General features: G+C 37.3%; 1 protein-coding gene across 1 annotated transcript in view; it reads right to left on the bottom strand.

Moving 5' to 3' along the window:
• ESYT3 (extended synaptotagmin 3) overlaps positions 1-13,930 on the bottom strand; it is a 205,204-nt gene extending 191,274 nt beyond the window's left edge. The window contains exon 1 of the mRNA XM_053698028.1: positions 12,956-13,930. Within this exon, the coding sequence (XP_053554003.1) occupies positions 12,956-13,867 (912 nt within the window). The 5' untranslated portion in view covers positions 13,868-13,930. The remainder of the gene's footprint in view (positions 1-12,955) is intronic.
• Between the last annotated feature and the right edge of the window lie 3,985 nt (positions 13,931-17,915).

Here is a 17,915-nt window from a genome sequence, read left to right as displayed (position 1 = left end):
ACTTCTATGTTTCAAATGTGCTTCGTTCTATTGGTATCCCTTGTTGAAAATTAATATGCACATATCCTACACTAGTGTGTGCTAGCTGGTGATTGGTGCCTGCATTCATTTGTCTCTTGTGATTGGCTAACTAGATATGTTCAGCTAGCTGCCAGTAGTGCAATGCTGTTCCTTCAGTATTATTATTATCAGGCATTTGTAGAGCGCCAACAAATTCTGCAGCGCTATAAACATAGGTGGTATACAAGGTAACATTTATAGGGATCAAATACGTAGAGGGCCCTGCTGAGAGTTGCACTGTTATAGTCGGCTCTTATGGAGGGTGATCTACAAACAGCTGGGTTCATAGGCTTACATGCTAAGGGGGTTCAAGAGGATAGCAATGGAGGAGAAGAACTGGTATAAAGAAAGGTTAGTGTAGGTTGTATGCATCCCTGAATAGTACAGTCTTTAGGGAGAGCTTAAAGCTTTCAAAACTAAGGGAGAGTAAAAAGGATAACAAGAGAATGAAGCAAATTTGATAATATAAGTTGGAAAGTTGTTTAAAATTGTCTGTTCTATGCAAAAATTTAAATAAAATATTGGGGTTTCCTGTTTCTTCAACTTAGGTAGGCTCAGGAGCAGCAATGTACTGCTGGAAGCTAGCTGGTAATTGGGGGCTATACACATATGCCTTTTGTTACTGGCTCACCAGATGTGTTCAGCTAGCTCACAGTAGTGCATCACTGCTCTGGAGCTGACTTTCACAGGTTAAACAAATAGGGGTTGATCACAATCCTTTAGACATTTTTTTCCAATGATTTTCTACAGAAATTCACCATTAAAGTCAATGAGAAATTTTGTAGATAAATCATTTGATAATTTTTTTCTACAGGATTGTGATCAACCCCATCATTTTACACAAGCAACAGTGCAATAGTAAGATGTTCTAACACATTCAAGCATTTTCTTTTTGCACTTTTATCCCTCTGTAAACCCTTAAGCCACCATGATTTAGTGTTGTCCTATCTTCTGCCTCATGCTGTACTCCCAGCTGTCAGCTCTGACAGCTAAGACCACAGCCAGAGGCAGAAGACATCTGCCTTCATATGGTAAGGGAGTGCTGATCGTGCTCCCTTTACCATTGCAGGTAGATCGCCTTTGGTGGATCAGTTTGCAGTGTGTGCTGTGGGAGGGAGGCGGGAAGGAGGGAGGCAGGCAGGCGGGGGCGCATCGCAGGAGGGGGAGTGGTGGGCTGCTACACTACAGAAATGGGTGAGGGAGGGGGAGGAGGCTCCAGTGATAATCGTTTGAGGGCGAGGGTGGGTGGGTCTACAACAGTGTTTTTCAACCAGTGTGCCGTGGCACACTAGTGTGCCGTGAGAGATCCTCAGGTGTGCCACGGCAGACTGACAACAGTGTGACATATTTTTTAAACTTTGCTTGTTTTTTACTCCCAGTGCAGGGGTAGTTTGTAGGAGGCATGGCATAACAGCACAATACATACAGTATGTGTGTGTTTGTGTGTATGTGTATATATATATATATATATATATATATATATATATATATATATATATATATATATATATATATGCTGTATTAGGCTACAATGTGTGATTTTTTTTTTTACATTTTGGGATGGTGGTGTGCCACAGGATTTTTTAATGTAAAAAAGTGTGCCACGGCAAAAAAAAGGTTAAAAATCACTGCTCTACAACACCAGCCAAAAGTTCAGAAAACTATATCTTACTAATGCAAGATTGACCCAAAAGGTATTAAACATATAGGTAAAGTCCACTTGCTTCCAATGCTTGCAAGTCCTGAGCAGGACACAGAGGGTGATTGGTGGGCAACTGTGCTCTTGATTCGCTCATACTAATGAGTATCCATATTCATTATAGACACAGCTCAAACCAAAACATTAATTTTATATCTGTTTAAGTATAAAATCAGTTTAACTTCCAAATTAGCTCTAATTGCTCATCTTTGTTCCATATTTTAAAGCTAAAACTACTAATTAATATGAAAAAAATAGCTTAGGCTTTATATACTGTTAAAAATATTAAAGGGACATGAAAACCAGTTGTCTTTCGGGATAATCACAGAGGTTAAAAGTATATTATTATAACTGTGTTGGTTATGCAAAACTGGGGAATGGGTAATAAAGGGATTATCTATCTTTTAAAACAATAAAAATTCTGGTGTAGGCTGTCCCTTTAAGTCTCTTTAAGTAATCCGAACAAACTGATTTTTAACAGTCAGTTACGCAAACTGTCCTGCTGTGCCTAGTCTGGACTGGCCCAGAAACCATCTATAACTCGGTTACCAGAGGTGTAAATAAAAAGTATTAAATTACCAGTTTTATAAAGGGAAAACAATATTACTCAATTGTCCAAATCAAAATATACTGATTGTCAAAGTAAGAAAAGCAACTACATCAACAATGATTACTATACATGCACCAAATTTAGTGATGTTAATAGCAATTTACCAAGTGTGCATGAGCACAAAAATGGTTAGATTTTTGCTTATAATAATTTCTTAGAGATGTGATTTTGAAAACATATTTAAAAATAAAATATAAAGCAAAGCTATTCAGTTATTTTTACTGGTGACATAACAATATAGACCCATATATCTATCACGCATTTAAATCTTGTAATTCACATATAATCCCTATATAGCATCTTCACAATTCAAATATTAAATAGTATTATTGTTTTAACGTGTGACTAAAATAAATATAGCACTATTATTTTAAGCCCCAAGCCCTTTTGAACACTGATTACTATAACAACTTGAACACTAATAAAGTGTTTTGCTCTTTACTCCTGAAATATGCAGAAGCTTTATGTGGTTTCTATGCATATTGTCTCCTTGAGAAGGGATTTAGTAACTAGCAATTATACAGGAGATAGGCTGTGTGTTTGTATATGGTGGGAGTTGCTCGCTACAGAAACATAACTACAATTCAGCAGATAATTCTGGTTATACATTGTTAAATCATTTGAAGAATATAATATTTTATTATATGTAAATGTTAAATCAACATTTGTCTTTAATGTAATTTGCTTAAGAATTAAGGGCTAGATTACAAGTGGAGCGTTAATTAATGCTCCCGCTCGTGCATTAAAGGGACACTGAACCCAAATGTTTTCTTTTGTGATTTAGATAGAGCATGCAATTTTAAGCAACTTTCTAATTTACTCCTATTATTATTTTTTCTTCGTTCTCTTGCTATCTTTATTTGAAAAAGAAGGCATCTAAGATTTTTTTTGGTTCAGAACACTGGACAGAGCTTGTTTATTGGTGGGTGAATTTATCCACAAATCAGCAAGAACCCAGGTTGTTCACCAAAAATGGACCGGCATCTAAACTTACATTCTTGCATTTCAAATAAAGATACCAAGAGAATTAAGAAAATTTGATAATAGGAGTAAATTAGAAAGTTGCTTAAAATTGCATGCTCTATCTGAATCAAAAAAGAAAAAATTGGGGTTCAGTGTCCCTTTAACTGCGCCAGAGGTAAGCTTTTTGCACACATTGGGTTGTGCTCGTATTATGAGTTGAAAGCAAACAGTTTTAACTCTAGCGCAAACCTGGTGTGCGGAAATAGACGAATTTAGGATATTGCGCACACTATAACGTAATTCCCCCATAGAAGTCAATGGAGCAAAAAAATTGGGTGGAAAAACCTAAAACCCTACCTGCACGTAAACCTAATTGCATATTCTCAAGTGCGCTAACCCAACATGAAATTATCTTAAAACCGCTGCTTACCTATTCTTTCGCCACCTCTTAGGTGGCGGATTTCAATTTTTATTATACTTTATTTATGAAGCGCCTACATATTCCGCTGCGCTGTCCCAAGGTACAATTCATTTAAATAAAACAATGATATAAAACTTTTACAAACACATACAGGAGAAATTGAGGGCCCTATTCCCGTGGGAATTTAAAATCAAGAAAGGGTAGGAGGTTGAGAAACAGGAGGTGAGGACTGCAAGATTGAGAACGATGTTAATACAGAGTTAGAAGAGGGAAATGTTAGGTAAGTGAAATTAATGTATTACTGAGTTGGGTGGTAGGCTTCTTCTCTGAACAAAAAAAGTATTCAGGGAGCATTTAAAAGGAAGAAAGATTAGGGCAAAGTCTGACAGCACAAGGGATACATTTTAATTGTAATTGTATGTTATATCTGAGTAATTAAAGTGAATTTTTTACTTCCATACCCCTTTAATACTGACTGACTGGCTTGTATCCTTGTAACTCCTAATAACTCCAGTGTATGTTGTGTGATACAGACACAGAGAATATGCTCTAGGCTTCTCCTCATTCAAAAGGAAGCCATGTGTGCTCGTTTGCTTCAGAAAAGACAGAGTGACAGAGTCCATCTCTTTATAACTATACAGTTTATGTATTTGTGGGGATTGCATGGTAAAGCTTATTTTATAGCTGTTATATGCTAAATAGAACACACCATTGAGCCTGTAATTCACTGGGTCATAAAATAAACTGTAAAACAGTGAAGTTTCCAAAAAAGACCCTTGATCACTAGCAGTGTGCAATGCAGTGATGAAGACATAGCAGCTGGTATTCTGTGTGCTACATTCCACTGAAACCTTGGTATTGTTACTCTCTTACACTCCCACAGACCCTTATGTGGCATACAAATCCATTATATCTCACTATTGTGAAAGCTAAAAAAAAAAAAAAGTTTTAAAAAATAAAAAAAAACAATTTTTATTCCTGAAGGCCCCAGAACTAAAATACTCAAAGGACTGTTGAAATGCAGTTCATAAAATATATTGTGCTCTTTGAACATGAATAAAATTGTCTAATGGATACCTTATGCTTGCTAGTTTTCTGATAATTTGCAAGGAACCTCTTTTCTTGTACCAATATCAGCATCAATCCCATAGGCTGAGAATAGGAAATTCTGACAGCAAAATTAAACTCGGGTCAGTCCATTTAATTTTTAATAGTAATACTATTAGGTGACATGAGCGTAAATTAACTTATTGTGCTCCAAAACCATAAACATACTCCTCTCTCCCTTCCATGCCCCTTCTTTCTACCTTCGTCTATGTCCATTCGCTCTCTCTCCCCTTCCATGTGCATACCCCTTCGCTCACTCCCTTTCATGTCCATACTGCTTACCCCCCCCAAGACCCTCCCCACTCTAAGCTTTGTATTAATTCCGGCATAAAGCAGTGCACTTTAACGAGGGGGTGGGAATATGACATCACGCCACATCCCCTGCTATCCTCAATGATTGGCTACTGCAAACCGGAATGTCCTGCTGGGAAGCCTGGCAAAACAAGAGTTAAGGTCCTGAAAGGACACGTCACAGGCACCTCTAAAAGGGAGGGGGCACTGTGTGATGAGCGTGGGGTCGGTCAGGGGAGATCTTTGACTTCCCTACTTGGACTTTTTAATGCTATAGTGCTCCTTGGGCCCCGTGTGCACAGGCATACCCAACACACCATGTGCACATGCTTAAGTCTGATGCATATATAAAAAAATTATCTTTAATGCAGGGCTTGACAAACCCAGGAGCCAGGGAGCTGCTGACTCCTAGAATTTTCCCCCCCGGGTCCTAATTTGTTGCATTATTCACCATCTACCTATATACAAATACCACTGTCTGGCTCCTAAATATTTTTACTGACTCCTAACTTTTATATTGAAATACTTTTCAACAAATTGCAAATCATAGGTATATGTGAATATAAAAGATTACATAGTAAGAAGGAAGAACAGTTGGTCATTATATAGTGGCTCAATATCTCTGAATATTTTGTTTTGGTTTCGATATAATCATGTTAATATGAAAACAATAATACAGATTATACATAAAATATAAAGCGATCTAACAATAATCTACAACCAACGGTTTAAAGTATGTTTTGAACTTCTTAAACAAGTATTGCCAATGTGAGGTTGACCACAAGTAGAGATTAAAAAAAGAGGGGGATAAGTTAACAGAGTTAACAGTGAACCTCCAGACTCCTGACTTAAAAAATAGCATCATTTTTTCTTATGTCCATTGTGGTGGCTTATTAAGGCCAAATATACTGTAAATGAGCTCTGTTACATATCAAGTCATCGATATGCATCATATGAGATGGTTAGGTCATCAATATGCAACATATGAGATGGTTAGGGTTCTGCTTTCATTGAAACCCCTCCAAAACCTCTAAACTACTATTTTCTTATTTGAATTACAGGAAAATCAGGCAAAATAAATTAATGAAAAAATATTGCAAATTTTTTTTTTCCACTACACATAATTTTATTTTATGGGGAATTATTTTTTTTTAGTGTAATGCCCTTTTAAAAAGGGACATTATAGTCATTTTTGATTGTCAGGCCAATCCATTGTCCATGCAAATGCAAAAAATGCTTCTTAAATATCTGTTTTATATGCACTAAAAGATATTTTACAAATTCCACTGCCAGGAAAAAGCATTATGAGGTCCAATAATATGGAGCATATGCACAACCGACCTGTACCCCTGCGTGTGCGCACTTCTTCTAGTAGGCAGCTCCATCCTTCACTCAAAAAAGTGTGCAGGCGTCAGCGTGTTCATGAAATGTCAATCACTCGCTGAACCAGCCTCTTTATGGGAGTGCACGGCTCTGGGGTAGCTATATCAGCATGGAAAGCTTTTTTTCCCCATTTGATAGTTCAACTTATTTTATACTGAGTGTCAAACTTTATAAATGCCAATATGTGATTGTGTACATATATAGAACTGTTATTTTGAAAAATAGTATATACTGCACATTATACTACAATTAGTAGGTGAATGAATTTTAATTACAATTGGTTCCAATAACAGACTACACCCTTTATGTACTACTTTTACTGTGCCCATGCTCCGATGGTTTACTTGTTGCTTTGGGATACCGGCTTCTCATCTACAGTGTCACAGGCTAGGAAACAGGAAGAAGCTGCTGCACAGATCCAAGTGTGCTCCCATGGAAAAGAGGGAAATCAGTGCCGACTGGTGCAGGCAGGGAGAGAAGAAAATGCCCATTGTTGCGGCATTTAGAAACATAAGAAATCTATTTTACCTTAAATAAAATAAGTTTTTTAGAAAAGTTTACTATTTCAATTATATGTCATGGAGGGGCAATTAAAAGTTAGTTGTAATGCGGTATTATTATGTACTTTTAAAATGCCATAAAACACCACAAGTTTTATGCCTATTACAGAAGTCAAAATAATTTTAAAGCATTGTATGCTATAAGCATTTTATTAAAAATGTATAAACAAAGCAAAAATACTTTTCACTGTAACCAGGATTAGCCCAATCCATCTCCCCCCCGTATTAGTGGTCCATTGGTCCCACTTCTATTTACTAAGGGTTCCTAACAGATCTTAAACTAGAACCACTAAGTGCTCTGTTGTGTCCAGTACTCATTTCTTGGTCACTTAAATGGTTCCAACACAGACCTAAGGGGTACCCTAAATCAAACTAAGAAGGCATGATAGTTCCTTGCTAAGCATGGGAAGGCATGGTTAATTATTTGCCTGTTGAAGAGAGACCAACCTCTGTGTACAGAACCGATAATTATGGGCAGTGGGTCACTAAAAGTAGTATGAGCTAATATAGAAAACTGACCTTTGTGCAGAACATAGATGTTGAGATGGTAGCCTAATGTGCTTACAATAAGAATAGCGGCTTTTTACATGCAGAATTGTCCATCATGTATCTCAGTAGGCCAAAAAAAAAAAAGATTCCATAGGTTCTTTGTTTCCCAATGATCATTAAATAGATATGTCAGTTATCACAGTATAAAACGTCCAGCACCTGTGTCCTGTATATACTGGGTATGCAAGCTGCCTAAGTTACTGCACTGACTTGTACTGGAAGCCACAAAAAACAGCAGGACAACCCAAGAAAATCATTTTATAAAAAGGAGCACAAAAATCATGTTAGTCGTGTCTAAGGGCAGTTAATTTTTGGGATGCGCTGCTTTTTGTTTTTTTGTAGATGTATGAGCTGCCATACTAGTTCCAGTACTAATGTAAGGTACAAAACTGTTTGTGTGAACTGTATTTGAATGTAGAGAATTATCTCATTCATTGACCTCTCACAATCTATATTTAGGCATATGCCCTCTGCATACACTTGTCATCAATAACACCCTTTATTTCTAAGCTCCTATGACAGTTTTTCAGCTATGCACTTTCTGAGATTGTCACTTTCATTTATCCAAATGTCTAAATCACAGACACAGTGGACCATCTTCAGGCTGCTAGAAGAGCTTTTTGCGAGGGCCTACATCAGTGTTGGCCAAACCCTGTCCTCAGGACTCTTAACAGGCCAGATTTCATTATATCTTAACCAGAGCACAGGTTAAATAATCAGCTCACCTATCAGATTATTTTACTTGTGCTCTAGTTAAGATATAATGAAAATCTGGCCTCTTAGTGGTCCTGAGGACTTGGAGTTGGGAAACACTGGCCTACATGGTGCAATAAGCAATTTAGTTTTCTGAGCCATTTCATTATAGGATTTCAAAATTACTTTTATTAAGTTAACTTATCAGATACTTTGCTTTGAGACCCCTCATCAAAAAGTATTTAATTCCATAAGAAAGGGGGGAAAAAAATTCTGCATCTTTTCACAAATATTTTTCAAGACCTTTTTACTTCTTGAAAACTAATTTTCACATGGCACATCTAGGTATGCCTTGTTTACGGCTGTCAATCTCACTCATGCTACGGATATTTTTAAACAAACAAGGTCTTTTAGCATTTTCAATCAAATGTTAACACAATGAACATACAACACTTGTAAACTATGAAATGACATGCACAAATACAATGTTAAAATCCAAATGCTCACTCATAATTATGGTTTTAAACACAGCATTGTATTTAAATTGCAATCATATATGGACTACAAATGATAACAAAAGATCATAAACAGGGCCTGTTAGGAGACTATAAGCACACATGCAAGGCAATCATCAGCAATAATTAAGCATTTTTTTATGTTCATTCCCATTGGTTGCTGATTATTTTCAAAAAGCCTGTGAAATGACATTTCCAAATGATATGTTTCAGAATTATTATTGACATATCTCAGACAACCTAATGAATTAAGACATTAGCATACTGCTGGTAAGTCAAGAACTATGATTTAACATTTTTTACTGACTAAAAGATCTGAATATACCCCAGTATGTGCTGTGCCTAATTTATTTCAGGCACACTTACTATCAGGCACATGCTCTGCATACTTACATTTACTGATGATGATCCTGATAATGAGATAACCCCTCCTTCTAGGATTATTGACAAATCCCATCAAGAAAACCTCACATTTGAAGAATTGGGTGATCTGAATAGTTTAAGAATATTGGAATGTGAAAGTGAAAGATAGAATGATTGTAATGTTATTACACCAATCTCCTGTAGAAAAAGATATAATAAACAATGATATCCAATTAATGTTAGAGGTGATCTTATTGATATCTTCCACACTATAGTGGAGGAGGAACCAAGATACCTATAAACAACTGGGTAAGAGAACAACAGGTAACTTAAAGGGACACTGAACCCAAATTTTTTCTTTCGTGATTCAGATAGATAGATAGAGCATGCAATGTTCGTGCATCCCCCATACAAAGGGTTTATCTTCTCTAAGGGAGATGTCAATTTTTTTTACTTTATTTGACATATTGTTCATAGATTTATTGGTTGACCTGGTAAGATTTTTTGCTGACATAATTTTTTATTTTTGAGAATAAATTTTATTTACAAAGTCAAGGAACAGCTATGGGGGCAAAATTTGCCCCTCTTATGCTAATCTTTATCTGGGGTTTTTTGAGATGGAAAATATTTTTTACACAATTAAACCCCTATAGGGATAATTTAGTCTTTTATACCAAATTTATAGATTACATCATTCTTGTGTGGAAAAAAGACCCATCCACTGTTGTGGATTTTATGGAGTACATGAATAATAACTTAGGTAACTTGAAGTTTACCTACCAATGTTCCAACAAGGAAGTCATCTATTTAGACCTTAATATCACTTAATATCAAGGATGCAAACAGAGAGAAACTTACTACAGAAGTATACCGTAAAGAGACGGCAGGTAATACTATTTTAAGATCAGATTCCTGCCATCCAGGCCATTTAAAAAAGGCCATACCTAAGGGTCAATTTATTAGGATACGCAGAAGTTGCACAAGTGAGGAAAAATATTTAGAACACGCTACAGATATAAAGAGCAGGCTTATCCTTAGAGGCTACAATGAAGAACAACTGTTGAATACAATGCAGGAGATACAAAGGCTTGATAGAGATAGACTGCTTATAGATAGGAATACACTGGATTTAACTGGAAGAAATGATGGGTCTAATATGTTGACTTTCTCTACACAATATAGGTCGCCAATACCAGAATATTTGTGTCATAGTCAGAAAATATCTTCCTTTATTGGATAAAGATCCGAAACTGAAATTAACTGTAAATGAAGGTGTCAGATTTGTGTCAAGGAGAGCTGATACCCTAGGAAATATACTGAGAAGGGACTTCTCTCTTGGATACAAACCTGATAGCCAAAAGTCAAATTGGTTAACTAGGCAAGGCTGCTTTAAATGTGGCAGACGGCATTGTAAAAGCTACCAACATGTCATAATAGGAGAAAATTTTAAATCTACTACAACAGAGAAAATTTATGAAATAAGACACTACTTGATTTGTAATGCGAGCTACGGTATGTGGTATATCTAATTACTTGTAATGAATGTTACAGTCAATACACAGGTAGGACCACACGTCCTGTAAAGGAGCACATAAGAGAGCATCTTTTGTCCTTGGAAACGGAAGTTCCTAAGACCCCTGTGGCTAAACATTTTTCTGAACATAGACCAGGCAACATTTAGAGTGATGAAAGTGTAGCTTATGTACAAAATTTGCTAAAATTCCAAGTTATAGATAATGTGCCAAAAAGAATTAGTGGGGGAGAGAGAAAAATTCTGCTTAATAAAAAAGATTTTTTTTAGATTTACCATTTGAAAACGGGTAAGCCTGATGGCGTTAGTAAATAATTTCAAGTCAGACATTTCATTAATTGATATCCTTTTTTAGAGCTGTCTTCTTCCTCTATTCAAATTTAATAAATGTTGTGTTATATATTTTACAGCAATATTATATAAGGAACTAACAGTTTGGGCCTGCGGGTTTATTATATCTTTACAATATACTATTGTATTATACAAATGGTTCTATACACATAGCCTCAGGCCCTTACTGTTTGTCTTTACATTAGTTAGTATCCCTTATGTTGCTGTGGGATACACATATTTTCAGATTTTCTGTATTCTTTTTTTCACCACAATAATTTAAACAAAAAAAAAAGAATTTGAAACTAAAATTAAATCTAAAACTAATATTTAATATTGTGTTTCATTATCTTGCTGCTCTGTAAGTATAAAATACAAAAACATTTCTGCTATTGAAAATAAAATATTATACTGTATTTATCCTGTTACTGTTCTCCCTCTCTGAAAATAGAATAACATTTTTTAGGGTTATACCTACTTCTATATGAACGAGAAGGGTAATATTGAGTACTAATATAAAACGTAATTCAGTACTTATATACTATTAAGAGCTTTAACAGGTTTGGCTATTAAGGAACTCATAATTTCTTTGTGATCAATAATGTTTTTAATGTGTTTTTCTCTTTTATGTTTGAATTTGTGTATGTTTTTGTTGGATTTGAATTTGATATATTTGAAATTTGTAACTATGTATAAAAAGAAAGGATGAACTATCTCTGATTCTATTTAATGCTGCACCTTTAATTGATAATTACATATTTTCACTAAAGGGTTAACCCCCTTTGCTATTTAAAGAACACAGGGAAACAGCTGTGTATCCCTGATGAAGCGCCGTAATGGGTAAGAAACGCGTTGGATGTATGCTACTGTGGTGATGGACTGCTTTACTATTGTTAATGTGAAATAAACCTTTAACTTTTTAACCTGTCCTGAAGCCTGAAATCCCAGTCATTCCTTTGTTTGTATACTTACATTTACTGTTATGAACACACACTGGACTAAATCCACTACACTTGAAGAAAGCTCTCCAGCGAGACAAATCTTTCCAATGATTGTGTAATCCAGTCACAGAGATGCTGGAGATATTCTGTACATTTTATTGCATTTCCTCGGTAACAATAAGAGAACTGGAGAAATGTGTATAATTGTAGAGCTGTACATTGTGCAAAGCACATATTATCAGATTTCTTTGCTGCCCTGTGCATTTTGTGTGGCTCTACACAGTACCCATCACACAATATCAGGGATTATCTACCAATGACAGTGGCAGACACGCAACATACTCCATACACCAATGTCAAGAAAATCAAGATTTCAAATATGATTAATGTGAAATGGAGGGAGAAGCATCTAAATAAACACACCCAGCAACCCACAGTCACACAAATGGTATTGAGGGCTACCACTGACCCACACACAAAAGCTGCAGTACTATGTAAACACAGTGGAAAGAAACTCAAACACTCCTTCAACCCTGATCTACTGTCACTCTGCCACCAATCATGACACTATCCCAAGGCCATACCACCCAGAATAATTTGTCCCTCTGTCTACCTTTTAAATGTTAAATCATCCTCACATAGTGCAACTGTCCTCAGCTTTCCCCCAAAACATGTGTGTGTTTTTATATATATATATATATATATATATATATATATATATATATATATATATATATATATATATATATATATATATATATATATTTATCTCAACCTGCCAAATGTATTGGACTTCAAATATAACATCTCCCAGGTTCTATCAATGTACAACTTACAATTTTCACTAATTTTGGAGCAAAATTCCTTGATCATTTCTGTATCATCTATACATTATAAACTCTAACTACACAGTACGTGCCCCCACTATGCAACACTCACCCAGGCGGGCAGCTGCTGATTGTTCAGCCCGCGGGTCACCTCCAGACTCTCATTGTCCATAAGGTCCCAGGCCGCCCGTAGTCTGGCAAGTTTTGAGCTTTTGTTACGGTCCCAGAACATCCATAAAAACAGCCCAAAAAGAACCCAGGTAAGGCTGAGCCCCAGGCGCCCGCACACATAAACCGGGAGGAGGCACAGCACCACCCGGAGCAGCGGTCGTCCGACCCCCAGGAGCACCGTCTGGAGCGGGTCAACTAGGGATTGCGGGAGGTCACCGGGGGATTTGTAACCGGGGTCATTAGGGGGCTTTCTCCGCTGTGAATCAGCACGCTGAGGGTCCCTGTGTTGCGGACTGGAGCGGGGTTGGTTTTTATGTTGTTGCTCAGGAGGGGGCTTGCTCCTAAGCTGAGGGTCTGGTGTTTGTCTCGGATGTTGGTCCATATCTTGCAGATCACCTGGAGGTGCTGCCCTGTATTGCGGGTCACTATGTATATGGTAGCTGGGTTGCGAGTCACTTAGTGCTGGGCTCCTATATTCATTGACATCCAGGCTTCTGTGTTGCGGGTTATTATGTAGCTGGTTCCTGTGTTGCGGGTTATTCTGTAGCTGGTTCCTGTGTTGTGGGTTATTCTGTACCTGGTTCCTGTGTTGTGGATTACTGACTTCCAAACTCTTGAACTGCGAGTTACCGTGTGCCTGGTACCTGTATTGTGGCTCCACAACTTCTAGACCACTGTGTTGCGGGTACCCGTGTGTCTGGTACCTCAGCTGCGAATCACCAGATGTCAAGTCCAGGTTCTGCGGATCACCAGGTGATAAGTATCTATGTTGCGGATCACCAGGTGATAAGTATCTATGTTGCGGGTCACCAGGTGTTGGGTCACCCTCCCTCTTGCGCTGTACCCTCCTCATTGATGCCTGTCTATATTCATATCTGTGTGTGTCCCTCCAGTCACAGTAGCTTCAGGTGACAGAGTCGCTCCGCCCTAGACACACCCAACAGGGCACACCCAGGGGGAAGTAATCGAGCTCTGGAGCTGCGCCTGTGGTACTGGAGAAGAGAGGAAGCGTCACCCAGCTGGAGTCCGTGCAGGTGAGAGACAGTGACACACAGCGCCGCTTACTGAGAAGACATCTTACATGGCGCGAGGTGTCTGTGACTCACGTGCTGCACTGATGTTTATTTCTTTTTGGTAATGATTTTGTTGTAAAATTAAATATATTACGGACGGGTGATGATTTGTGAAGGAAGTGCAGGGCCTTTATCCTATAAGGACAACTATGCGGCTTCCTATTACTCGTTGGTGGTAGTTTAGACCGTTATTATACAGCGCCACTGTTCGCTGTAATGTAAAGTAAAAGTTTGATTGCTTTAAAAATTACTCCAAATTTTGTCTGGTGCAGACCTTTTGAATCAATTTTTTATGTATTCAGAAAAGATTGATATAAGGAGAGCGGTTGTAAACCTGCCCAATTAGGTAATTAAATAGTCTTTATTAAATATAATCTTGGTGAAGATATCATAAACACACACATTGTAAAAATAGCCTGTTTACTTATTTATATAGTGCACATTAGATATTCAATATAAGAATACAACATTTAAAATAAGGCCCACAAAACTTTGCTGATTGAAATAAATAGTAGCAAGACCAGCAACACCCAGCTACCTCTGATCTCACCTCAAAATCTAGATGGGTAATGTCATGGCAGGAAAAATCACAGGAATACATCCACTGTCTTGATAAATTAATCAGCAATACCATAAATAATGGTGTATAATAGGCTTATACTAGTCAATACCTAAGCAGTGCCTTGTTAGTATTAGGTTAGCATGGCTAAAGCAGAATAGCAAATATGTACCACATCAATCATATCCCACTGCACTGGTATAACATCCAGTTACCTGTGCTCAATCTAGAGAAAAGCAGGATAGATGTGTGGTAATGATGGCAGCAAGTCTTGAACAGAGTGTTCATATGCAGCAAGCCTTAGTACGCTCAGAAAAGCATAAAGAGTTCTTGTCAACAGTGTGTTAAAGTGCAGCATGCCTTAGTACATTCAAAAAGGCAACAGCAACTTAAAGGGACACTGAACGCAAATGTTTTTCTTCCGTGATTCAGATAGAGCATGCCATTTTAAGCACCTTTCAAATTTACACCTATTATCAATTTTTCTTCGTTCTCTTGCTTTCTTTTTTGCTATTAAGCTATTTTTTTGGTTCAGATCCATGGAAAGCACTTGTTTATTGGTGGGTGAATTTATCCACCAATCAGCAAGAACAACCCAGTTTGTTCACCAAAAATGGGCCAGCATCTTAACTTGCATTCTTGCATTTCAAATAAAGATACCAAGAGAATGAAGACAATTTGATAATAGAAGTCAGTTAGAAAGTTGCTTAAAATTGCATGCTCTATCTGAATCACAAAAGAAAAAATTTGGCTTTAGTGTCCCTTCAAGATCACATCCTGCAATTACAGGTGGTATATCCTATAAGAGGCACCAAAGATCTTCTAGCTGATCATATCCAATTTTCACTGCCTCATACAGCTGGCTCCTTGCTCGATCTCTGCTACAACCAAACATTGACTCAATACTGATTACCTGCACTTGCAACAGTGTAACGTCTTCGGTGGTCATGTGTGCAGGTGAATGTGAGAGTGAAAGACTGTAGATCCAAAGTGACTACTCCAAGACCAATAACAGGCTACATCTGCATGTAAGCTCTGTCATGAACAGCCCAATACGGCACAAATGAACAGTCTCTAAAGTAGATGAACAGGTGTAAAAAAAAAAATTAGCTTAGCCTACGTGCATTTCACCCCCGGCTTGATCACTGGGGCTTTATCTTCCCTTTCTTTCTACGAAGACCTAATTGGGAAAGTTTACTACTGCTTTCCTTATATCTATCTTTTTGAAATATATAATAAATCACTTTATTTGTATAGCACCAACATATACAAATAAAGTGATTTATTATATATTTAGAAAAGATAGATATAAGGAAAGCAGTAGTAAACTTTCCCAATTAGGTCTTCGTAGAAAGAAAGTGGAATGTAAAAATGGTAGCACTATGGTGTGCTACAATTGCTAGAGTGCAGTCCATAGTATGCCCATTCTTACTTCCATATTACAAGTTGAAAGTAAAATGTTAACACTCAAGCATATGCACCATGTATACTAACATCTGGAGGTCAGATGGCCCCTCTTAATCTCTCACCAAATAGACTTCTACTGGCCAGGCTACAAAACACATGGGCATTCGGCAGCTTTGTTAGCTGCCAAATGCAGAAGAAGGCAGCCGCTCACGGCCTTCTGTTTTTTTCAGAGCCAGATTTCTTCTTGTGAAAGTACAACATGCTAAAATCTGGATTTGCGCTGCCGCGCCTTCTTCTGCATTCAGCAACTAATGAAGCTGCCGAATGCTTACACACACACATATACGTGCTTAGCATAAATGAGTACACCCTTTTTGAAAAGTAAGATTTTAATAAATATCTCAATGAACACAAGAACAATTTCCAGAATTTTGACTAAATTGAGTTTTATAGAACATTTGTTTGGCTCATTACATGAAAGTAAGGTTAATATTATAACTTAGATTACAAAATCTTCAGGTTTACTCAAAGTAGGTGATGCACAAATGAATACACCCTACAACAAAAACTGCTACATCTAGTATTTTGTATGACCTCCATGATTTGTAAGGAAAGCACCAAGTCTTCTAGGCATGGAATGAACAAGTTGGCGACATATTTCAACATCTATCTTTTTCAATTCTTAAAGAACAGCCTTTTTTAAAGCCTGGATGCTGGATGGAGAGTGATGCTCAACTTGTCTCTTCAGAATTCCCTATAGGTGTTCGATTGGGTTCAGATCAGGAGACATACTTGGCCACTGTATCACTTTCACCCTGTTCTTCTTGAGAAATGAAACAGTGGCCTTAGATGTGTGTTTTGGATCATTGTCATGTTGGAAAACTGCACAACGACCAAGGGCACGGATTGATGGTAGCATCTTCTCTTTCAATATAGAGCAGTACATCTGTGAATTCATGATACCATCAATAAAAAGCAGCTCCCCGGCACCATCAGCACTCATGCACCCTCACAGGACACTTCCACCACCACTTCCACCACCAGGTTTTACTGTAGGCACCATGCATAATTTTACTCCTCACCTTTGCGATGCCATACAGTTTTGAAGCCAATGGTTCCAAAAACACTTATCACTCAAGAGTACAGAGTCCCAGTAGTCTTCTTCTTTTTCAGCATGTGTCCTGGCAAATTCTAGGCGGGCTTTTTTGTGCATGGGCTTTATGTATGTGTGCATGCATAATATATACACACATATAAATACGCACAAAAAACAAATGCTGGTTGAAACAGAAGAAGGGATGTTTCAAATGTCGTCGTCCTATATGCAAAACATGTAGCTTTATACATGAGGGTGACAAATTTGTATCCAGTACAACTAATGTGGAGTATGATATTACATTTTTTATTAATTGTGCTACAACACATGTCGTCTATCTCCTTACTTGTGACCTTTGTAAAATTCAATATACAGGGAAGACCAAAAGGTCCCTAAAAGATAGGTTTTTGCAACACCTTAGGTCTATTGAAGATGAATATAGTGACACACCTGTGTCAAGACACTTTAAAACAAAACACAACTCAGATGTTTCTTCTCTTAAAATACAGGCAATTGACCATGTCACTAGACGGAAGAGAGGAGGTAACAGAGAAACTTTGTTGAACAAAAAAGAGATTTTTTGGATGTTTAGATTACAAACTAGCGAACCTGATGGGTTAAACATCAGATGTGATATGGATGTGTTTACTTAATTCTATGACATATAGAGCCAAAATCTTCTTACAGAAAGAAGCCAGATGGATACATGAACTATGTACCCTTGCCCCAAGAGGTTTAAATGTCCAGACTGGTTGGCAATGCTTTC

This window comes from Bombina bombina, chromosome 1, assembly GCF_027579735.1.
Source record: "Bombina bombina isolate aBomBom1 chromosome 1, aBomBom1.pri, whole genome shotgun sequence".
Taxonomy (NCBI): Eukaryota; Metazoa; Chordata; class Amphibia; order Anura; family Bombinatoridae; genus Bombina; species Bombina bombina.
This window is presented reverse-complemented; position numbering and strand designations above follow the sequence as displayed.